Source organism: Martes martes (genome assembly GCF_963455335.1).
Source record: "Martes martes genome assembly, chromosome: 15".
In the NCBI taxonomy this organism is placed as follows: domain Eukaryota; kingdom Metazoa; phylum Chordata; class Mammalia; order Carnivora; family Mustelidae; genus Martes; species Martes martes.
In genome coordinates this window covers 15620923-15645282 of record NC_137903.1, presented here as the reverse complement: position 1 = coordinate 15645282, position 24360 = coordinate 15620923, and the positions used below count along the sequence as shown (strand labels likewise).

The 24360-nt window shown below is 42.1% G+C and overlaps 1 protein-coding gene across 2 annotated transcripts in view; it reads right to left on the bottom strand.

Annotated features, from left to right (window-relative positions):
- The window catches only part of USH2A (usherin), a gene marked incomplete at both ends in the record, with an annotated part of 700457 nt that overhangs the window by 32646 nt on the left and 643451 nt on the right, over positions 1–24360 (bottom strand). For both annotated transcript variants that reach the window (XM_080825193.1, XM_080825194.1), the window contains 3 exons: positions 8533–8854; positions 11425–12941; positions 18507–18734. In XM_080825193.1, the coding sequence (XP_080681319.1) occupies positions 8533–8854; positions 11425–12941; positions 18507–18734 (2067 nt within the window). The remainder of the gene's footprint in view (positions 1–8532; positions 8855–11424; positions 12942–18506; positions 18735–24360) is intronic.

Below are 24360 nucleotides of genomic sequence, written 5' to 3'. Positions count from 1 at the left end.
GGGTTCCAGGAACAGCTTCTTCCCCTTCAGGCCCAGAAGGTAGTAGCTTCTGGCTATTGCTGGGCCCTGGGTACTTTAACCTCCCTTGTTGATTCTCTTAATTCTGCCCATGCCTCCATAAATAGCCTTTTCATTTAATTCTCTTCAAAGGCCCCTTTGAGTATGCCATCTGTTTCCCACTGAGATCCCGACACCAGGGAGAACATTTCCAAACCTTACACAGGCGCCTATAACAATGGGTGGGCTGAGACTGGAATTGGATCATAAGCATGGAGAGATTGGAAATGATTTTGTGAAATTGAAGAAATAGAGGAACAGTGTCTCCTCATGTCTGCATGGAATGATTTCAGTCAAGCACCACCTGTGCCGCCCAAGCCCGTCTGGCCGGAGAGTGGAATGAGAGGGGCTGTGAGAGTGCAGTGCGGAAATCATGCTGTCCTTGAGGATAAGGATTCTCTGTTCCTTTTCTTTCTGCTGCACCATCACTTGGATATTTCAAATATCTTTCATCATAGCTTATACTACCATCCCTGTATTTTTATGGATATATTATTTATGGATGTGTTTAGCTTATGAACTAAACTTTAATCCTCCAAGGAATAGAGTTCATGGTTTTTAGCCTCCTGGCCCAATCCTCGTAACGAGGCATACACTTTGAACACGGTGGGTGCTTAATAATAAGTTATTTAGTATTCAAGTACTAGGATAAAGGGAAATAGATAAAACATGTTTCATCCTTTCCTGGATGTTTTTCCAGGACCGAATCAGGTGATTTGGGGGAGCCCTGATTTCCATGGTCATCTCACTGTTGGTGGAGAGCCATGAGGGCAAGTTGGAATTACATATCACCTCCCTGTAGTTGGAGAAATTTGGTTGCATTTAATATTTTACGTCCAGAAAACAAGCTTCCAACACAAAGATAGGAGGATCAATATTGACTTCAGTGAAATATGAATTTGGGTTGCATCAGTGTGAGGGTGACAACCAAGGCATCGTCCGATGAACGACCTGTCTCAAAGGCAATGTAAAGATTGCCAACTGCAGCTTAAGAATGAATCCCAAGGGATGCCACGAGAGAGGAAAAGAATGAAAAGAAATGCACACCTGTGAACTAGAGCATGCTCCCGAGTGTGCTCACACACGCGTAGGTAGAAATGATCTACTACTGGAACAAAAAACCTGGTGGCAAAAAAAGACATCGTCTCTGTTATGGTGGCAAAATTCTGATTTCTATTCATGGAAGTGTCCTGATGGCCTTTAGTCTAAGCGGTAGCACTTTGGCTTTAAAGTTTTAGAACAAATGCACTGTTTGAGACAGACAATATCAATAAATCATTTAATACCTTGAGCTGTGGGAGTTGGGGGTGGGAGCAGCTTAGTTCTTGTGGGAGCGACTAACCAAACAAAAGCCTCCATGCTGGTCAGAAATACGTTAGCGAGATTAATACCTAATTAAATGCAAGTCCAAAACCAAACAGAAAACATGCTTAATACATTTTCTCTATAAGTGGCACAGAAAACACTTAGGAACAGGATGGGATAAAGGTGACAGCAACAGAAAACAAGCCGTCTGAATTGAGTAGATAGTCATAAAAGCATAGAGTCAGAGTTGGAAGGAATCTTAGTCATGGGTCTGTGGGCAAGATATTTTTGTTCTGAGAAGAGAAGACTGGGCCACCTGACTGAAGGGGCATCACCCCTTCAGAACCAACTGAGCTCTTGGTTTCTAGCATTTTATTAGTCACTCATTGATAGAGACCTAAGAGTTTCTTAGCTCGCCTCTTTTTTTGTCTTAGAATAAAGTACCTCCATTTTTTTTTTCTTAAATATAGTAGGGGCTGAGGGTAGATGGGGGAGGTGGGCCTACTATGCAGCAGGCATCCAGCTCGACATATAAGATCTCTCCGTTCTCTTACCACACCCATTTTTTTTTTTTCTTTTTTAAAGTGAGGCTATGAGAAATTAAGTGCCTTGGCCAAGCTGTGTGATCTGTCACTCAGTTTCCTCTGCTGGCTACGAGTATCTAAGGGGAAAGAGCCCAGGAATTGTGACTATTTCATAGTGGCCTGGTTGGTGTGCGTCATGTGCTGGGGCAGCTCTTGTTTCTGGATGACAGTGTTTCCCACAGATTCACAAAGCCTTGGCTGTAGGATGGGGGGGGGTACGGGGGGGGGGGGGCTATGACCAGGCCTATTTGATCAAAGTCCTCCATTCTCTAGGTCACAGGACTATAAGGTGTTAGTTGGTTTGTGAGAGTCCGGCTCTTGGTTGACTTAGGAATACTCAGAGAGAGAGAAGTCCTCTTTCCACTTGGAGGTGGGAGGGTCAGAATAATGATACCTATCATGGCTGCACTGGGTGAGTAGTTCATACGTGTGAGGCACTGGCCGAAGTAGATTTACGTATCAACTCATTCAATCTCAAAGCAAGCGCATGAGTTCAGTGTGCTGCAATCCACACTTCAAAGACAAGGAATCCAAGGCACCGAGAAGGTTTGATCAGGTAGTGTCAGGAGTGAATTTCTCCAGTGTCCGGAGAGAGTCTAGTGGGGAATGAAGCCAAATGGAGACAATTCGAGATGGAGGAAGGAGAGAAAGAACGAACCTGACAGCTTTGAGTCCTGTACTTAAGGCTCCTGCGGAGGCTTGGAGTTTGAAACTTTTCCTTGGTTTCAAAGAATGTCTTCCGTCTTGGGGCTCCTGGGTGGCTCAGTGAGTGGGTTAAAGCCTCTGCCTTGGCTCAGGTCATGATCCCAGGGTCCTGGGATCGAGCCCCACATGGGCTCTCTGCTCAGCGGGGAGCCTGCTTCTCCCTCTCTCTCTGCCTGCCTCTCTGCCTACTTGTGATCTCTGTCTGTCAAATAAATAAGTAAAATCTTAAAAAAAAAAAAAAAAACATGAATGTCTTCCGTCCCTTTCCCAGTAGGTGAGCAGAAATACTTCCTTTCGGTTTAAGTTGGCTTTCTATCACTTGCAGTAAAAATAATCATAATACCTTATTGATGATATAGGGTTTTCTCAGGAACCCAAATGGGACTCTTCTATGCAGTAAGCAAGAAAAATGTTATTTTTTGACATTTATATTTTATTATATATGTAATTTATTAAATACATTTATTAGTTAATAAATAAATTGGGTTTCATTAGGAAACACCACTACTGATATTGCCACGTACCCATTTTGCAGGTAGAGAACCATACAACTATTGATTGTCTGAAGCTGGTCTCATATACTCACTTGCTTTGATACCAGTTAAAGCTAAACACGATCAGAAAATCAAATTACTTAGGATCAGAATGCATTCTGCCAGGTTTTACAAATTATAGAGTCAATGAGGAGAAGCTGAAGTTTGATCAGAATTTTCTAAAGTGTATGGTTGTAGATCATCCCCACGGAGGCTCCTAGGATTCAGAACTGGGGAGAGCTTCCATTTACACACGGGGAGAAACCACTGAGAGAGGTTGTTTTGTTCCAGGATCCATATATAGTGAGAGAAGGGCTCAAAGCTGCCGTCCTTTCTCCTTCTCTCTTCCAGCTCATCACCCACAGTTTGTGGGGTGCACAGAGAAGTCCCCAACAGCCCCTCCTGCAGTCCTCACAAAGATGTTTTTGGCAAGAACGGTGAGGGTCCGTCCCCTTGTCTGTCTCCTTCTCAGCCCTTCCTTCCATCCTCTTCGAAATAAATTTTCAGGCCGAACTGTTTGGAGCCTGAAATTGTGTTAGAAAGCAGCGGGCAGCTGCCATCCTGTGTGGCCTCCCACAGCACCAGCCCTAAGATCAGCCCCACACGTAGTGAGTCATAGGGTTTCCTCTGAGGCTGACCTGTCACTTCTCAGTCACCCAGTTACGAGGCACTGAAAGCCTTCCAGTCTTCGGAGATCGTGTGAGCGTGGGTGCTTATTGCAAAAAGCTGTCAAAGTGGGGGAGTTTTCAGGAAAACTAATTAAGTCACTGACAGCATGATCCGGTGAAAGGGGGAGCCATGGCAGGCCCTAGCAAATCCTCGGTGAGTCATTGCCTTAAGCGAGAGTATGAATATGAATGCACAATTACTGGGAGCAGCGCATCAGCCGCAGCTCCCTCCCTGCAGGTAAAAACTGAAGCTGCTTATGGAGCAGACTCACACCCAGGCCCCTCTCCCAAGCCTGTGCAGAGACTGTTGTCTTATTTTCGTGCTGAACAATTAAGGACTTCCCCACACAGAATTCTGAGGTTTACACCGTATAGATGAGCACAACCCGATTTTGAAAGCATTGAGGATAGAAACGAGTATTGTCTATGAAAAGAATCACATTGGATTTCGTAAATATTCTGTTGAAGAGGAAGCCTGTAATCTCCAGGTAAAGGAAAAGATCCGTGCACCGAAGAATTTTGGTTTGTAAAAATGCATCTCATTTATGTGTGAATCATGCATTGATAGTGTTTTTGAGGATTCAGTTTTGGTAAACCAAATTGTGTTTGAAAATCACTGAGAATGCTTGTTCTCTAAGGAGACTCGTATCGTCTGCTTCTGCAAAGACACCCCATCCATCTCGTGAAACACAAAAAGGCACTTCCAAATTTCTACAATTTCTATTTCAGATCTTACTGTTCTCATTGAAGCTGATCCTTCAGAATCTCTGGAAACTGTGTCGAAATGAATCCAACCAGAAAAATCCCATTCTAAGTGGTGGTGAATGTTATAACTTTTACTACCAAAGGCCAGGTCGCCCAAGTGAGAAACAACGCAAAAGAAAATGCCATCAGAAATCAGACAAAATCCATGAGGAAGAGTAAAAGAAACTACTTGAATAACTGAGACATGAACTTTGCAGATAATATATTCTGCCCCCCCACCTCCCCACCTCAGTTTCATGCTAAAACAAGAGGACTCTTGTTTAGGGAAGCCATGGGTAGAGCAAAGTAAATAGGTTGGTCATCAATTATCAGCATGTAAATTAGGCGCTTGTGGGGACCTGGGTTCACCTATTTAGGCAATCGGTTTATGATGGTTTAGGACTGTGATTCTCAGCCCTGGCTGCACATTAGAATCACCTGGGGACCTTTTGAAACGCACTGATCCTTGGACCATCTCAGAATCAGAACTACAGGGGGCCGGGGCCAGGGCATAGGGAACGTGGTTAAAGTTCCCCAGGTGATTCTAATGTGCAGCCAGGGCTGAGAGCCACTGAATTAGGAAATCACCACCTGAAAATCCGGCTTAAGTCACAGAGCAACAATGCTGTATCCTCTGGGGCAGTATTTCTCAAAAAAAGGGAAAAAAAAAAAAAAAGAGTTGTGGATCATCAAAGCTGCTTTTTGAAAGTACAGATTGCTGGGAACCCCCACCCTCACCGTTTGGAATCTGCACTTTGAACATGCTTTTGTACTGGAAATACTCGGAGCCAGTACATTTAAGATGTTCAATATTGAGGAATTATTGAAAACTTAGAAGGTGCCTATAATATCACATGGCTTTTGTCCACCTTCAAACGTGACAGTTACCAAGCTGGTTCTATGAACTGTTGTGAGGTAAGTGACACTGGCTGGACTTCACCCTCCAAGGTCTCCTGGAGTGAAGGATTCCCCCTTTCGTTCAGTAAGAATCTCTTTCTGCACATAGTTCCTGTCCCTTCTGTCCATCAGAACTCATCCACTCTGTAGCTTTTCTCCCAAAGCTCTATCACGCCCAGAGCTCCATCTGTCAAGTGATGGGTGAACTTACACTAGGAAGTGCTGTCTTGGTTTTCCCACATTATAAATTTTGGCAGCTGTCTTCAATGACTTAGCTCCAAGCCAGAAATGAGGAGAGTGGCATAGGGCCATGTTAGAGCGTGGTGGACACCTTCAGGGCTCACCACGTGAAAGACCACCTACCCAACGACAGATCACTGCCACCCTTTTGATTAACAGGTCCATACCTCTGGGCAGTTTTTCAGTTCTCTGGTTTGATTTCCAGAAATATAAGTTACCTCAAAAATACAATCCTCTGCAGAAGGGTCAAATCATTGACAGATGTTGGGTGAACCAATGCCTCTAGGACCATGAAGGTATTTTCTGAAAGGCAGCTTGCAGATGAAGTACCCTCATACAGCTTTGAGAGCAATGCAAATTCATCTCAATGGCAAAACGTACTTTTGTAAAAGGGAAATCAATTCTTTTAGTACATTACTTCCTAAATGGCTTCTGTAAGATTAGTCAGGGTCTATATAGACTCCGCAGTTACACAGGCTAAATAAATCTAATATTTTAGTTCATTTATTTCAGCATTTATTCTATACTTCTCAAAATATTTCCTGTAAGAACCAGGCTTCGGGCAGATAGGCTAGATTTTACCCTCTGGCTTCTTATTTTGTAACGAGGTAGGATTAGCTAATAAGTGCAAATCTGAGCTCAGTTTGTTACGGAAACCCCATTAAATACTTCCATGGGGGGAATGAGCATGAAGGAGGAGCATGACCCAGAGCTGATGGAGTTACAGAAGAAACAGAACAGGCCGAGGTCTACTCTCCTCTGAATTGGGGGTCCCTTGGTTCCTGCTTGTCCTTAGCTCCGGGTACGAGAACCCACTAGAGCTAAGACAGATGGGTGAGGTTTACTACTCCTTAAAAAACTGGCATAAGACTTCTATCGATCATCTGGCCAATTACTGAACCCAATGGCACAACATAATGCCAAAGAAGCTATAACCACTGGTTTGCTTTCAGGATCTATGGATCATTTAGTTTCATCTAATTAGAAGCCAAAGATTACTTGCTGATTCCATTCTGCTCTGTCACAAAGATGTGCTTTTATTCATAAGGGAGAATAGATCATTGAGAATAGAGGAATCTTTGATAATTTGAGACTTTTTAAGTAAAGATGAAGAGAAAAGAATAAAAGCGTGGTCTGCTACATAGATTCTGGCTGTTTCTAATATTATTTTGTTTCCAACTGTGGTATCAATAGGTATTTTGTTTGTTTATGATATGAACCACATCTTTCCCCTAAACCCTTGGGGCCTGATGTGTTTTTAAATAATTGTTTTTTTTTTTCAGATTTTACAAAGGTAGTAAAATACCTATACTGTATATTCTGTAATATCCTCAGAATGATCTGATAGTAAAATATGACATTTCTGTAGCAAGACATACATAGTCACAGTAGATGGGATAAATAAATAAATAAATAAATAGTCTCCAGTTTGTTCAGACTGCATTTTGCTGCCAAACGAGTTGTGCCGAACCTAGAAAAAACTTAAAGATTCGGAAACGGAGAGAAGGGATTATGGATACATATCTGTATATTTCTCCAAACCATTCAAGGATCTTTTTTTATTTTCAATTTTTACTAACTTCCTTGGGTAATCTGTCTCACACATTATTGGCCCCAAATATATTCTTCTAACACTTAAAATGTTGTCTCTAATCACTGTACTCATTGATCAGCTCAACATATCTCTGGTGACTTAGTGATTTTATTCTTTCTGGCTATGGTGAGCTTTTCAAGGTTCAGTTTCCTCTTTGAGAAAATTGCACTTGGCATTGTGCCTCGCACTTAGGGTTTGTATCAATCAGCGAGCTTCTGACTGCAAGCAAGAGAAACTGGTTCTGACTTCAGCAAAAGGAAGTTTATTGGGAGTGCATGGGATTAAGAGAATGGTTGAAGAAACATGCCTGGAAAGAGCAGGGGTAAGAACTCTTTTGGATTGAGGTTAGGGATTTTATCAGGACTTCTCCTCTCTGCCTTTTAAAATTTTGAGTCACTGCGCAGAACATGAACCTCTGGGCGAGTATGAGGGGTAGAGCACGGCTTCTGTGCCTGCTCCTCAGTGAGACGATAGCCTGACACATTCGGTGATAGACACTCCCCCCAGACCTGAGCAAGGGGTGGGGGAATCACCCCCCCCTCCCCCCCAAGAAATGGAGTTGTTATCATAAGAAAAATAAAAAAACATTCTGAGAGCAAAACAAAGTAAACTTAACAGAAGTCCTCTAAGGGTTTCAAAATATTTTCAGAATATTTTTCTTAATTCATGGCATTTTAGGCATATGCAAAATCCTATTTTTCAGACCGCTCTCATACAAAACTGGCTTCATCCCCATGCACAGGTTTGTTGTTTTCCAGTAGACATTTCTCCAACACTCCATATCTTTCTTGAGCACAGGGGTGAAGATACTTGCCACTGGGTTTTATTTTATCTTGGTATAATTAAGGAGTTATCTTCAAAGTAGTTTTTTAACAAGGAGTGTTTCCTGCCAAGGCAACACTGACAGAGGGATGCTTAATGGTAGAAATCACTTCATTAATAAGGAATGCAAATACCTCACCTGAAATTCACATAGGAATAACAAGCACATGTCACATGGTTCAAAAACCAAGAAAATGAAGAAGACAAATGAATATGGTCTTTCCTCCCTCATTTACTGCCTAAAAAATTTGAGAGGATATTATTGAATTCCTTAAGCCCCATGTTTCTTTAAGTGCTTTTTCAAATTGCAAGGCAATTTTACGGCAGGGGCTGATGTGTGCCTACAATCTCAGTGTGAATAGTTGATAATACACATTTCTTACCTGATACTCATATTCTGTGAAAGGCAATAGTTCGGAATCCGTAAAGGAGCTTGAGCTTCCGTTATAGGCGAGCACTGGGTTTGATTTCCCAGGTTGAGTTGTTCTTTGTCTTCTGTACAGCTCGTAATATAAAACTTTTCCATTTGGCTGAAGTGGTCCCGTCCACGAAAGGGCGACTGTGGGCTGGAAGCCCCCCGGAGCCATCCGTACGTCTAGATGTGGCGGGAGCTGCATCAGAGGCGCAACCTCAGGGGTCTGCAGGGACGCCCAGTCACTTGACGCACACCCCAGCACGGTGCAGGCTTGAATTCGAACTTCATACCTTCAGGACACAATGGGCGAAATTACCCATTATTGGCAAAACAGATTTTCACGGGAGGAATATTTACAAGACTGTTTCTCAGGAAAAAAAAAAAAAAAAAAAAAAAGACCATTTGCTGAAAAGAAAAAAGACAAATCCGTTTACATTTATTCTTATCTACAGCTCATCCTTTTAAAGAACAACAATGTCCTCTTTCTATAAAAATGTGAGAACATGTTAAATCCTCCTGGCTTCCCAAACTAAAACAAAAATTCTCAACTGTCTGGAAAGGGTGGCCACGATTCTTCCCTATAACAGGAATGTAAGGAATAAATTCACTTTCAAGGTTCTCTCCAACATAAAAAATTCTGGTATTCTGCAGAATTACTTAACACAACAATGAAGAATGCAGACCTTTGGGGGGCATGAACCAGTTCTCCGTAGCCCTGGGCTCTTTCTACCTCTGCAGCCGGAGCTAAATGATTCCCCAGGAATGTTTCCAGGTCACGAAGGACCATCATGGAGTTAAGGTCTCAGAGGTAATAAATCCCCTCACCTGATACCTGACATCTTAAAACAGGCTCTCTTACACCACACAAAGACCTTTTGGGGCCAAAGTTAACCCAGCTACATGCTACATTATCAATCATGGAGACACCTTATCACCACCCAGTTAAACTCAACCAATCAATTATGTTTCGCCTCATAGTTGGTCTCCTGCCACCTGGAAAGGCCTATTTACATAGCTGGGACTTATCCTTTCCAACAAGAGGGGCTTTTGTTAGTATTAAGTGCCTACGGCGCACCTAAGTGCTTTATTCCCTCTGCTCCCAGGCCCCACGGATTTTATGACACCTTGATCTTCCCTCCAGCTGCAGCCACTTTTTTTTTTCTATCTTTACTTCTTTTGGTTCCAGCTTTTCCTCTTCTCTTTTCTGCTTCTCCCTCCTGTCCGCTCCGCCGCTCCTCTCCGCTGTGATGGGACTACTGGTTTACGGGTGCATCGGTCCATCTGTGTGTTATGGCACTGACTCCTAACCAATTCTGGGAAGTCCATTTCAATTTTCCATACATAGATTATTTGTTTTCTGGATCGTCTGTGGTAGTTTTAAAATTCTGGTTTACATTCCTTTTGCTATTTGAGTATTCCCATGCTCCTTCTTCCTACTGACCTGCTGGAGTTACCCCCAGGAGGACACACTAATTTGCAGTATTCGGTAAGCATTAAACTGCTAGAAAAACCCCAAACGACATGAACCCCAACTTCATATAGAAGTGATGTGTTGTTTTAAGTCATGAATGTCACTAATCTCTAAAATGAGAGTGGAGAGTGCAGAGACATCTCTTGTGGCCTTAAGTATCATTGTTAGGTTTATCAGATGATCAAATTCCCCCCACCCCAGCCTGTGAAAAGTGCTTCTTTCGCACCTGGAAACCTTTTTCTTTAGAAACCTTTTTGACTAAGAGTTTCAAAGGGGAGCAAGCTGATATGATTTTTTCAAATTTGCAGGTACCAGTCAGGTAAAGAGGAAGCCAGTATAAAATGCACAGCTCTGCAGCTAACCTGGGTCTTCTTTTTAGTGCCCCAAATCAGAGTAAGATAAAAGGCAACTCACACGGTATGTGGATTAGCTATGAAAGATACCTGCGGAAGTTTTAATTATTGTTTAATATTTAATGTGACCTTAAATAATTGTCATGAGTAGATGCATAAGACCATGAATGTTTCATTTAAACAGCACTATATATCAGAGATAATTATAGGAGGGATCTAATCTACACATCAGTAGATTACAATAATAGCTGAATTTTACCAGTGGTAGTTGGAAATCAACACTCTTTCAGCCTTTAATTTTTTTTAAGTGGTTCTGTTCATTTTACTAAATTTTAAGCATAAAATGTCTTTTATTACTCTTCTCGCTGGGGATGTAAGTTACTTAAAATGTGATAGGGAAAAATGCCAAGTGATTCTTCAAGCTAGAGGAAAAGGGCCAGTGGTAAGATTCCCTCGTAGGGAGAGCAGCACACATCCGTGCACGTCAGAGAGCCCCAAGGGGACTGTTGAGAAACGGGAGGTAGCAAATTGGCACCATCCTGGAAAGTCATGAGATCAGAGCTGGGGGAACCCTAAGGGGTTGGGGAAACAGAGTCCGATGAGTCGTCTTATCCCTGGAGGAAGTGCTGGATTCAGTAAGCAGGCTCTCCCCCAAACAAAATTTGGGTCAGTCTGACTCTGGCTAGTAAGAGCTCTCACTGGTACTTTCTTCATCTTTACAATAATATCTACTTTTCCTCAATGCCTGGATCAGATGACCCCATCCAGGTTCTCACAACTGTCCAGGGGCCTGGATGTTTTCAGGAGGGACTAGACTCAGGGAAGGGGCCCATCTCTGCGACGCGTTCCCGACATTGTGGTGAACTGCAAACATTTCTGAAAAACTGACTTTCAGGCTGTCACCTGCAAGAATTTTGCTCTCTAGGAGTTACGCAAGCAAGTTTTGACATCCCCCATCTTGCTTCTAGAGTTTTCATTTGAACGTACTGAGGGCTCACAGTGGCTTATTCTTAGCGAATCTGAGTTGGCCACTTACCTGTGAAATGGCTTCAGCTGGTCTACTAGGAGTGACTGTGTGTCAAAAGAAGTATGACTTGTATTGATGTGTATGATTTTTGTTTCTTTTTCAAACAGCTCTCGGATAAAGAGGGTATAATTGACGATATCACCATTTGTCCTCACCGGAGCGTCCCAGTTCACTAAAATCTCTTGCGGGCCCTTGGCCTTCAATCTTGGAGGTTCTACCCCTGAAGGTGCTGAGGGGCTGGTTCTGTCTTTGACAAGTGGACTCAAAACACCCCCTTGGCTGTTGTTGGCAGTCACTGTGTAGCCATACTCCACGCCTGGGGTGAGAATGAAATCATGGTAGCGGGTTTCCAGGCCAGTATAGACAATGGTGCCATCCCGTCTAAGTTCATAACTTCTGATCTGGCCGTTCGGGTTTCTGGGAGGTTTCCAGGTGATTTCTATGGATTCTGAGCCTGTGACTTGCAATTTTGGAGGGTCCATGTTCTGCGGTGGGGCCTCCAGGGTCCAGGCGGATCTTGGCGCACTCTCTGTGCAACCTCCGTTAGTGCAGGCTTCCAGGGAGAAGTTATACTGAGTATAAGGTTGGAGGTCAGAAACCAGCAGGGACAGGTTCTGCCCAGCAAGGTACTCCTTACCGTCCAGTTTAAGCAAATATTTAGTGATCTTTCCATTGTGAACCGACGGTGGTGACCACGATACATTTATCTGAGTAGCGCTGAGGGTCCAGAGAGCTGGAGGGCTGACTCCTGCTGGAGCAGCCTCGGGAGTTGTGACGCTGGTGGGTTTGCTGGTGGAGCAGCCCCCCGCCGAGCAGGCTATGAGGGCATAAGTGTAGGTAGAAAACGGAAGCAGCTCTTTGTCAGTATAATTGAAAGTCACAGCATCAAAGCTGAAAGGATAGAGCACTCCATTCCTCTGAAGTTTGTATGACTGGATAATACCATTGGACTGTTCGGGGGGGATCCAGGAAACCAGCAGTTTTGGGGGACTCGTAGATACACAGGCTACCTCAGGTGGAGAGAGACCTGCTGGAGGCGCCTGCGTTGTCCTTACTACGTGCCAAGAGCTACAGGTATGGCCTGCTGAATTCCAAGTGTGGATTTTATATTCACACTGCGTCCAGGGCTGCAAACCAGTGTCATTATACATAAATGTGTTCCTTTCAGTATCATATTCTGTGAAAACAATTTTCTCATCGGCCTGGATTGTCTGATTTCCCCAAGCTTTTCCCTCGAAGCACCTGCGAATCACATCATAGCGAATTATCTTTCCGTGTGGGTGGAGAGGCTCAGACCAACTCAGCTCAATGCTGGTGGACCCCACAGACTGGACCGTAGGAGCTAACTGAGAGTGGGGAGGAGCTTCATCTGTCCACAGGGGCTGGGGCGCTGAGTGTGCACAGCCCGCCTTGGTGCAGGCCTCCAGGGTCAGCGTGTAGAGGCTGAAAGGGACCAGGCGTCGGAAGAGAAACTGACGATTCAAGCCAGCGTACTCCAGGATACCCTCACTGAAGATGTTGTAGGTCTGCAGGAGGCACAGAAGCAGAGGGAAAATAATGTGTAGCATATGATTTCTTGGTGTAGCTGTTTTGTCCCTTTTAACCTTCTCTCCCTCCTATTCCTCATCTTGATGGTCCTAATCCAGATGAAACATTCTGATATTAATTTTGGGAATGTGATCTTTTCGAGTTAATAAAAAGTCCACAAAAAGAAGAACAATGGTTTCCTTTGCCTTTTTTTTTTTTTTAAAGGTTGGATATCATATAAGCACATATCTAAAAGCTAAGGATTATTGAAGCTGATTCTTTGACTTAAAAAGTCAAATAAGTTTCCTCCTATTTTTATTTTTTTAAAGGGAAGGAACAGTTTTCATATCCCCTGTTTTATAGATGATGACCACTTTGGATTTCATTCTGAGTGGGGTAAGTAGGGACTATCTACATTGTCTATCTCTTTGTAGCATTTACTGGGAAATTGAATTACATTACTTAACCATTTGTACCAGGGTGTCAGGGCTGAAAATGTCTGTGTATCTATGTGTGGGCACACATACATACACATATATGCTTATATGTGTTCTACATATTTACACAAATATAGATACAAACTTGGAATGACTAGAAGATGGAATAAACCATGTTGTTTTCTCTTACAGGCCATAGAAGAACGGATTGCTCCTTTGGAGCAAAGTACCCTTCGGTTCTGGGAAAACCATCTGAATATTTGTTATACAAATGCAGAGCAAATTTTCATCCCATATTATTCATGATTCTTTGCGAAAGATGGGAAGTAACTCAACTTGAATGTAGATGTTTTTGTATAGTGATTTCCTGCCCTTTCCCAACCTTGATGCACCTGAGAGATATGATACATCCCTTTGGTTGGTAGTGACTCCCGAGGATGGCATCCCTCAAGAGGGGCGGGGGTGTATTTCAGAATACCCGGGCAGACAGCAACTTCTTTCAAGATATGTCTCCAAAGGCAAAGGAAACAAAAGCGAATATGAACTTTTGGGACTTCATCAAGATGAAAAGCTTCTGCACAGCAAAGGAAACAGTCAACAAAACAAAGAGGCAACCTACAGAATGGGAGAAGATATTCGCAAATGACACTACAGACAAAGGGGTGATATCCAAGATCTGTAAAGAACTCCTCAAACAACACACACAAAACAGATAATCACGTCAAAAAATGGGCAGAAGACATGAACAGACACTTTTCCAAAGAAGACATCCAAATGGCTAACAGACACATGAAAAAATGTTCATCCTCATTAGCCATCAGGGAGATTCAAATCAAAACCACACTGAGATACCACCTTACACCAGTTACAATGGCCAAAATTAACAAGACAGTAAACAACGTGTGTTGGAGAGGATGTGGAGAAAGGGGAACCCTCTTACACTGTTGGTGGGAATGCAAGTTGGTGCAGCCACTTTGGAAAACAGTGTGGAGATTCCTTAAGAAATTAAAAATAGAGCTTCCCTATGACCCTGCAATTGCACTATTGGGTATTGCCCCCAAAGATACAGATGTAGTGAAAAGAAGGGCATCTGTATCCCAATGTTCATAGCAGCAATGGCCACAGTTGCCAAACCGTGGAAAGAACCAAGATGCCCTTCAACAGACAAATGGATAAAGAAGATATGGTCCATATATACTATGGAGTATTAAGCCTCCATCAGAAAGGATGAAGACCCAACTTTTGTATCAACATGGATGGGACTGGAAGAGATTATGCTAAGTCAAGCAGAGATAGCCAATTATCATATGGTCTTGCTTACTTGTGGAGAATAAGGAATAACACGGAGGGCATGGAGAGATGGAGAGAAGTGAGTTGGGGGAAATTGGAGGGGGAGACGAGTCATGAGAGACTGTGGACTCTGAGAAACAAACTAAGGGTTTTGGAGGGGAGGGGCATGAGGGGTTGGGTGAGCCTTGTGGTGGGTATTATGGAGAGCATGTATTGCATGGAGCACTGGGTGTGGTGCATAAACAATGAATTCTGGAACACTGAAAAGAAATAATAATAATGAAAAAAGAATCCTCTGGCAGGCACATCAAGTTTGAAACATTCCCACAGGCAAACTTAACTTGGACTACACTGTTTATATACTTTTTGTTATTTAAGATTAAATAGCCTAGACTTTGGGAAATAGATTTATGCTGGATTATTGTATTTCAGTGTGATTTTTTTTTCTAGTTAGGTTCCTAGGGCAAGACCACACCCCTGAGGGAAGGGAAATAGTGTATTTTCTGAAGAGTGCTTAGCTTCCATAATCAACTTGAAAGCCTCTATGAGTCCCTGAGCTCCCTCATATTCACCTAGCAAATCTCTAATTAGTATTAAATTTAGCTTTCCCTCTGTACCTTAGCTTCTAGCTGGGTTTGGGGAAAAACACGTGACTATGCTGAGTGGTTTCACTTTAAATATCTTACTTTAAATTTTAAGACGGTGACTCCCCCCTTGTAGTCCTATTCCATTCCCCCATATGCTCTCTCTTTCATTTTCCAAAGTGATTCTTTCATATCTTCTCCTTTCCTCACCAACTGCCATCACCCTCTTCTGTCTCTCATAGGTGGTTGTTGACAGAACCACATACTTGACTGGAGAAACAGAAGCAGTCAGAAAGGAATATTCCCATGTTATGTATTATCCTCACCACATCCATGTGAATCCAGACTTACATTGTGCGCCCTCCTTCCTTGTGCTCTGGATGATGTATCTCTACCCCGCGGAGCCCACCTGAGCTCTGGGTCCCATACCTGCTCCTTCTACAGACTTCATGCCTGCAATCATTCTCATTATCTCTTGCATCACCAATTTATCTCCCTCTACTGGGCTATTTCCATTAGTGTTTAAATGTACTCTAGTACCTTTCATTGATTTTTAAATAAAATTTCTTGACACTCTAGTCCCCCAGCTACTGCCCTGTTTCTCTGCTTTTCATCTACGCTTCTTTAAAGAGTTGGGGTCCTCATTCCTCACTTGCTATTTTCTACTCAAGCCATCCCAACCTGGTTTCTCATTTCACCATTTGATCTTCTTGTCAAGGTCACAATGATTACCTCATTTCCAGGTCTGGGATGACTTCTCTGCCCTCATTCCACTTGATCTTTCAACAGCATTGGACGTACTTTCTCCACAGTTTTGGGATGCCCCACTCATCTACCTGTCCTTCTACCTCACTTGCCTCTTCTGGAGTCTCCTTTGCTGGCCCCACTGCCTCCTCTTGACCTCCAAATTTCTGTATTACTCAGAGCTTGAGCCCTGTCTCTTATCATTTCTAGTTATATTCTCTCCATACCTGATACTCTCTAGACCCATGGGTTTAAATGCCACCCATATACTAATGAATTCCAAAAATAGAGTTCTAGACATATACCTCCAACTGTCTACTTGTCCCTTCAAACCTGTGTACTTCCCAACCTTACCTTCTCAGTCAATGACTTAAGGCCTGAATATCCCTTTTCCTCCCTTTTTCACATCCAGTCCATTAACAGATCCTGTCAGCTTTGCTTTCTGGATATATCTCTAATTCACCTACCTCTTCTGTCCTCACAGCTCCCACTCTAATCCAAACCACCATCAATTCTACCTTAAATTTTTAGCATGTTCCAAATTCCACTGGTCTTCTTCGAGTCCATTTTATACATAGCAGCCAGAGTGATTTTGAAAAACATAAATTTGATTATACTATTTAATTGCCTAAACCTTTCAGTAATTTTTCATCACACTTAGAGTAAGTTCCAATCTCATCACAGCCCAAAAAGTTGGGCACAATCTACTTCCTACCAATCTGCCATTCTCATCTTTCTCTCTGTGCACCCCGCCCCCCAATACTTCAACCACACTGGCTTTCTTCCCTTCATTTGAATGCACCAAGTTCATTCCTGGCTTCAGGCCTTGCGTTTGCTGTTCAGTTTGTCTGGAACATTTTGCTCTCCTATCTTCACATGACTGACTCGGTCTTGTCATTCAGGGCTCAGCTCAAATGTCAATTCAAATGATCATCCATTCTAAAATAGGCTGAGTAGCCATAATTACATTATTGTGTTTAATTTTTTTTATAGTGTTCATCCTTCTCTGAAATTCTCTTATTTGTGTACTAGCTTTTTGTTTGCCTCTCTGTACCACCACCATTCATGTGCGCGTGTGCATACAAACACACACTCTCACACACACACACACACGGTGTGTAAAAGCAGGGAGGACCTTGCTTGTCTTGTTCACTCCTGAATAAATGCCTGGCACTTAGTAGAAGCTGAATAAATATTTGGTGAAATGTAAATGAAGGTAAAGGAGTAGATATTCCTATTGTCAATCATACCAAGAAGAGGCAGACGCTGGAATGGGAAACAAACACTCAAAAGGAGGGTATGGGTATCAAAAGGATGGGTATGAAGAGAGAGACTCTTTTCTCTGATGGGATCTTAGGGCATTGGCTTGGATTTTGAGACCCTGGATCATATGACTTAAGCCTCCTGTCCTAGACTGGGGGAAGTCAGGCACTGTCACATGCAGGCAGGCTGGTAGAAGGCAGCTTGCTTCGGACGCCTGTAGCAGGCCTGCAGCTTGGCGGAGAGGCAGCCATGGTACTAAGCAGTGAGGCTGTTACCTGGAGGCCCACGAGGACGGGCCTGGGCCTGTGAGCTCTAGTTACAGTTCTAACTTGTTGCTGTAGGTAATTTCTGCTGTCATCTTCCTTGTAGGGTTTTCAGGGAAGCTTTCTCCAAAGTTACAGCTTAGTCTTAACTGTTCTATGTGGAGTTAATAGGGGACGCTTGACCACCTAGAGAAGGAGTGGTCGAGGAGAGGACCGGCAGTCCCAGCCTGCAGAAGGCAGTTGATCAGGGCTTGAGTGGTGGTCCAGGACTGGAGACAGGCACAGTCTGACCGGTAAGTCACCCCAGCTGTTGGGGACGAGTATCCAAAAAGCAGATGAAGACTGGCTCGCATGTGGGGGATCACTCAAATTAACGAAATGCAGTCTAGTAACAGAAAGGCCATCTTATTTGTGCTCACAGACTGGTAAAACCCGAGACGCACCTAGGACATTAGTAAGACTGCTCTTCATGGCTACATAGGGAGGTGGGGGTGTTGGCAGACATGGGGGGGGGCTTCCTGTCTTCTGCTTAATGAGCTCGGCTCAAAGTGCAAATTAGGCAGGACTAAAGCAAATAACTGGGCAGGATAAGTCAGGAGGCATTAAGAACAGTCATTTAGAGTTCCGTTTTGGCGTGACTTCCTGACTTCAAATTGCGATTCGATCATTTGCAATGGGGGCTTGGGCACTTATTTAGCCTTGACATGCCTCATGAAGTTTAGTGGTACCTACCTGGTAGGGTTGATGTGCAAATTAAATGAGATAATCCACGGAGAGCACTTAGCCCAGTGTTGGGTTCATAGGAAGCATAATACATGGGAGCTAGTTTTCTCTGATCTATGATTAAGTGCCTGGAGGAGCTATCAAGGAGGATTAAACAGACGGTGAAGGGTGTTTTCCCACAGTGACCTGATGGCATGTCAGGGCTCATCTATTTATCTGGAGAACACCAAACATGATTTCATATTCAGAGTAGACGTTACCTTAATCACACCATTGGTTCTCACAGGCTCTGACCACTGTAGCAACAACGCCCGGCCGTTTTCTTGCTGTTCTACTGTAAAGTTGCTCAGTCCACTTGGGGAAGATTCTAGGGTTTGAACCACAGTCCAGGGGCTTGAAACTTCTCCTGCCTGGTTTGTGGCCACAATTCCAATGTGATATGTTGTGAATGGTTCTAACCCAAATAGGTGGGCTTGATGGCTCGTTCCCTGCATGCACAAAAATTAACAGGTTAGACTTCTTTTAGGAACTGCTAACAATTGCTGGAAGGTCATTCTCTGACCAAGGTACGTTAGCAACAGCAGCATAAATATCACAACAGAGTTTTGAATTACTAAGAAAACAATGTGGTTTTTTAATTGTTCTTCACACCTGAATATACTATCAAATGTTGTATAATTTCAGACATACACAAAGTGGGGATCAGATAGAATCCTTGCCTTTCCAGAGCTTGCAACCCAAAGGATGTGATGCATAACATAAAAAGAAAAAAAAATGATGCTTCAGGTCAGTGCGGCATCCAGCTCATGGTGGAAATCAGTGGCACCAAGTTTCATGACAAAGAGTGGGATAATCTTAAGGGCTTGGAAGTCTAACTGGAATGGTTAATCTCCAGCACCATTTGTATATACATATGACTCTCCCCAGTCTCCCTCCCTCCTTCTCTTGGTGAGTATTTATATCTTACAGATGCAGTAAAGGAGACACGAAAACAAAACAAGTGAGCTTAACTGTAAATGCACAAACACGCTTAGAGAAGTCTACTAGTGACATCTATACATGTGAAAATAGTCTCATTTGTTAAAAACATCATAACTGGAACCATCAAACTTACCAACAATAATTGTTAGCTAGGTTTTGAGAATTTGGTTTTTGTTGATTTAAAAGGAAAAAAAAAGATAGGATTAGAGATTTTTGTTTTGTTTTTTTCCTGCTTGGAGAGAACATTTAATGTATTTTACATAACTAAAAGCTGGAACTAAGAGTCTTCATGTTTCGAAAGTGCCCAGGGTGTTCTTTCTATATCTGGGCTGGATGGATATGTCTGTTTACAAATAGCAAATATGTCTGCAAGTGGACCATGAATATGTGTATAGATCACACACACACACACACACACACACACACACACACACAAACACACACATATCCAGAGACACATACTGACACAGAGACACCCAGAGACACAGACACACTTTCTTTTGCGTACTATACGTGAATAATCATGAGGAAGTTTTAATGGCTTCATGGGATATTTACGCTGAATGGTGTGTAAGATCAGGTTTGGTTTATTAGATGTTTAAACATGACAGTTTTCAATTGTCCTCTCCTTGGTGGATACAAAAGGATGAATGTGAGGGAGAGAAGAGGAAGTTATTTCTGAGAGTAGATACCCGAAAGTATCAGACAAAGTTATGTGACTGGAAATTCTCCTTAATTGAGAGGCATTGGAATATCATTTTGAATAAAATCGAAAACAAAGTGGCAAAGTCGAATTGAATCATTTTCTAAAAAACTGGTCAGACAAAACCAAAACACTTCGTAGAAATAATTTTTGACACTGTTTCCTCACATTCTTGGTTATAAGTTTCACCTGTCTAATGTCTCTTATTATATGTTAAACACAAGCAGAGAAAATATAATTTCCTTTATTTATCAAAAACTTCTAAGTCAATTTTCCTCTTTCAATAAGTCCCATTATGATATTACATGCTAACCTCTTGAAATCTTTTAATATTTAAACATTTGCTAAGCGACCAGACTCTGAAACAAATTTTATAGAAATACTAATTTCTCTTTTTTAAAATATTAAAAGTTGGATCATAAATATTTAAAACTTATTTCTCCACAACATTGGATTGGTCTTTTAGATAAATATAGCACAGAACTAGAATGACCATAATGAATATTAAATCTGAAGATGCTACAAGTCCCGATTACAAACATTCTTTTCTGATAAATGATTCCTTTTCTGTAGAAATAGGGCAAACATGGGCAAGATTAATAATGCAAAAAAGAAAAACTCTTTGTTCAGAATATTCAGTAATAGGTGCCAAAAAAGCATAAGCTCCAAAGCAAATAGTAATCACCTCTAACAGATTATATATAAAAAAGGTAGGCTGTTGGGGGACATTTAGAGATAGCTTTTGTCATAAGAAACATGAAAAGCATGTGGGCTATAAAGCAAAAACATATGTATATTGTCAATAGCAGCACCTGCTCAATTACAGTTTATTTCAGAGCTGAGAATTCCATTCAGCCCCTAGATGGCAATACTATCAAACACTTTCGGTAACACGAGTACTTAATGATTAACAACCGGCATTCAGTCATCCAACACACTCCAGGCAACCATTAAAAAAATAACAAAACTGATTTCATTATAGATCCTTTTAATAAACATTTATAGCTCAGATCCTTAGAACCCCGAAGTATTCAGAACGCCCTGGCCTCAACACCTCCGCCATCTAATGTAGAAATAGGACCTGCAGATCTCAAGTTGAAGTTTGTGCGTGCCTGACACCGAGATCTTTAGAGGTTTATTCCTACGAAAGGTGATTACGGTAGTTGTTTTGCTTACTTTGGTCATATCTTACAAAAAAAAAAAAAAAAGAAAAGAAAAGAAGAAGACTCTCATATTGTAAATGTAAAGGAAATGTGAAGGAGAATTTTTATAGCATAAATTTACGCTGAGGACTAGTTCCCATATTATGTTGTTATTTGTGAAGAGCTACAACACACACACACCACACCTTAAATAAACCTCATTAATGATCGTGTTTTTTGTCCATGTTTAGTAAAGGCCACATGAAAAAAAATGCAGAAAATTTAAAAATGGCAAGACGGTCCTTACCAATATATTCTTCGACATTATATTATTCTCTCTTGAGTGGATTTCCAACACCAAAGTTCACTATTTCCGAATCCTGTAAAATTTGGGCACGGTTCATTCTGCAGATTGGGTTCTACCTTGTTTGTTTATTCAGTTACTCAGGTTTTTCTCCCCTTAAATTCAGATTTTCTTGAGCACTGTCTACCTTCCATGTTTTGGATTAAATTCTTTCCTTGGGGGATGTAGCATTCTCCCCTATTGACTAGTAAAATCATCATTAAAATCCTTTTTCTTCCCTTTCACTCCTCTGCTCCCCCTTTCTCCTTCCCTTACGGAGATGATCTTGATTCAAAACTCTTACTTCTTCTTCTTTGTTGTCCTTATTTTGATCCTTCTTTCCCTCACTCTTCCATCTTACTGATTCCTAGGAGATCGATTTCTTGTTATCCCCGATCTCTGGGCTGCCAGCTTGTGCTCACTTCCCATCTGTCCTTATCCTTCCCATGTTCCTATCCACCTAATGTTCATATTTTTATTCCACAAGCACATTGACTCCTTTTGTTAGGCAGCCAGTGGAAAGAATGATTCAACAGGAAAACAGGAAAAATGCAGCCTCCACAATCTAATATTTCCAACGAGACTTAGCTTAAAAAAAAAAAAAAAAAAAAAAAAAAAAACTGGGGCGCCTGGGTGGCTCAGCGGGTTAAGGCCTCTGCCTTCGGCTCGGGTCATGGTCCCAGGGTCTTGGGATCGAGCCCCATGTCGGGCTCTCTGCTCGGCAGGGAGCCTGCTTCCTCCTCTCTCTCTCTCTGCCTGCTTCTCTGCCTACTTGTGATTTCTGACTGTCAAATAAATAAATAAAAAAAAAAAAAAAAAAAAAAAAAAAAAAAACTTATATGCATAAGGGCTGCAGTCTGGATACAAAGCAGTGTGTCCTTTTATGAGACATAAAGACAAGACTCTCTGGAACGCTCTGCCAGTTGAGGTTCTGGTGGCAATCTGAACTACATTTTAACCTCTCAACTCTGCTCCTGGGGGCACATGAAACTACTTGGAGTCTCCAGCCGTCTGACAATTTTACACCATCTCCTCTGATTATTTTTGATGACTTGAAGTGCCCCAAAGGTGGCCTTGGGGTCAATAGGTTTATGTAGGTTGAAAATGATCAAAAATTACCATTGATCTGTAGCTGTCAATAAAAGGCTGCGTGGGGAGACTCCCTGCACAAATGTTTAAACTGCATAAAGCAACCTAACTTAGTCATCTTTGAGTCTATTGATCTGATGATCCAGCAGTTTCCAAAGCTTTCCCTCTGGTCTTTGTGGTGCGTTTTCACTGAACCCACTTACCTGGGCCCTTAGGGGTTGTTTTACCCTGCTCCTGGTAATGAACCAAAACAGTGGTGCTTGGGCACTGCTGTGCTCATCAGCAGGGTATCGTGTGTGCTTATTACCTTTTGGAAAGGGTTAATCTTCCTGGTCACCATCAACTTCATTTCCAGCTGATGGGGTTTCTTCTGTCTATACTCCTTATCATGAGGTCCTCATTTTAAAATGTGTGACTTTTGGCCTATAAATCTGAACCCGGTTATAGGATTCCTTTGCCTTGTTAGTTACCACGAATGCCAAGATCCAGAAAACAGGTCACATCAAAAGTTTACTTTCTTTTGTATAAGGAGAGCTTCAGGGGAGTCTAAATCTAATTATATCGACCTCTGTTTTCCTTAGTTGAACCACCTGGGTGCTGCTTCTTGGTTTTGTCATAAGTTATAGTTTTCCTTGTCATAATGATACAATAAACAAGTGGTTATAGACAAGTTTCTGGTTTAGACTACAAATAAAACATGAGAAGTAGGAAAAACTCTTATTGACTATTGCCTAAAAGCCATGGCTTTGGACAGAGTACAGCCAACCAATAGGATGATTTGCATATTTTAATGCTGACAAATCAACACAGATTATTTTTGTAGATTTCTGAAAGCCAGGTCCTTTGAGGCATGGGATGTGGAGGTCTATCTTCCTTCCCATTTACAAAGTTAATTTTTAGCTTCTCCAAAGTTGATCAACATATTTATATCTAGTACTCATTTTGTAAAAGTCACTTCAGTCTCAATACAGAAGTGATCTTTTATTACCCATAGCCAAATAACAGTCTTGACTACCTAGCCATAATTTCCCAAGTATGAGACTTCTAAGTCTGCAAAATGTTAACATAGAAAATTCCCACTGATTTCATATGTGCATTTACTTTCCCAGTGCCATCTCAGCCTACATACCTCCTGGCTGATAGGACAAAGACATTTTTTGATGGCACACACATGTATGTGGAGTTGCTCTAGAATCAAAGGTTGACTCATAATACAAAAAGGTAGGAGAAAAACCCTTTAGGTTCATGGTGTATTGTTTTACCTGCATGAAGCATGTGCAGGTACTAGGGGACACTGCTAAATGGCATGAAAGAGCTGCCAAAATGGTTAGTAGAAACATCTAGTATTGTTGGTCTACAGCTCATTTCTTTCTTTCTTTCTTTTTTTTTTTAAAGATTTATTTATTAATTTACTTTAGTGAGGGGGGAGGAGCAAAGGGAGCAGACTCCATGCTGAGTGTGGAGCCCCACACCAGGTCTTTGTGCATCTGGTATGCACAGGATTCAATAAAGTTGCTGTGGGGTTATAAGATGGAAAATCCAGGCTCCTGACTCTTGGGAGTTTATAATCTACTAGAGCGGGTCAATCACAAATATAGATACACACAAGGTAAAGTGTGGTAAGTGCTGTAGCCCGGTGCCAGGAAATACTGAAGGGATACTTCTTACTGGGAAGGGAGGAGGCTGAACGGTAGGGGCAGACTTACTTGGGAGGTAGCATCTGATAGAGGTTAGGAAAGAGGCAGAGTTTGAGTAGATGAATATATGTGAGTGACTAGAAGAAAGAAAAGAAATGAAAAATGCAGGATATGTTTGGGGACGAGCTGGGAGTTGCATGGAGGCGAAATATAGGGACT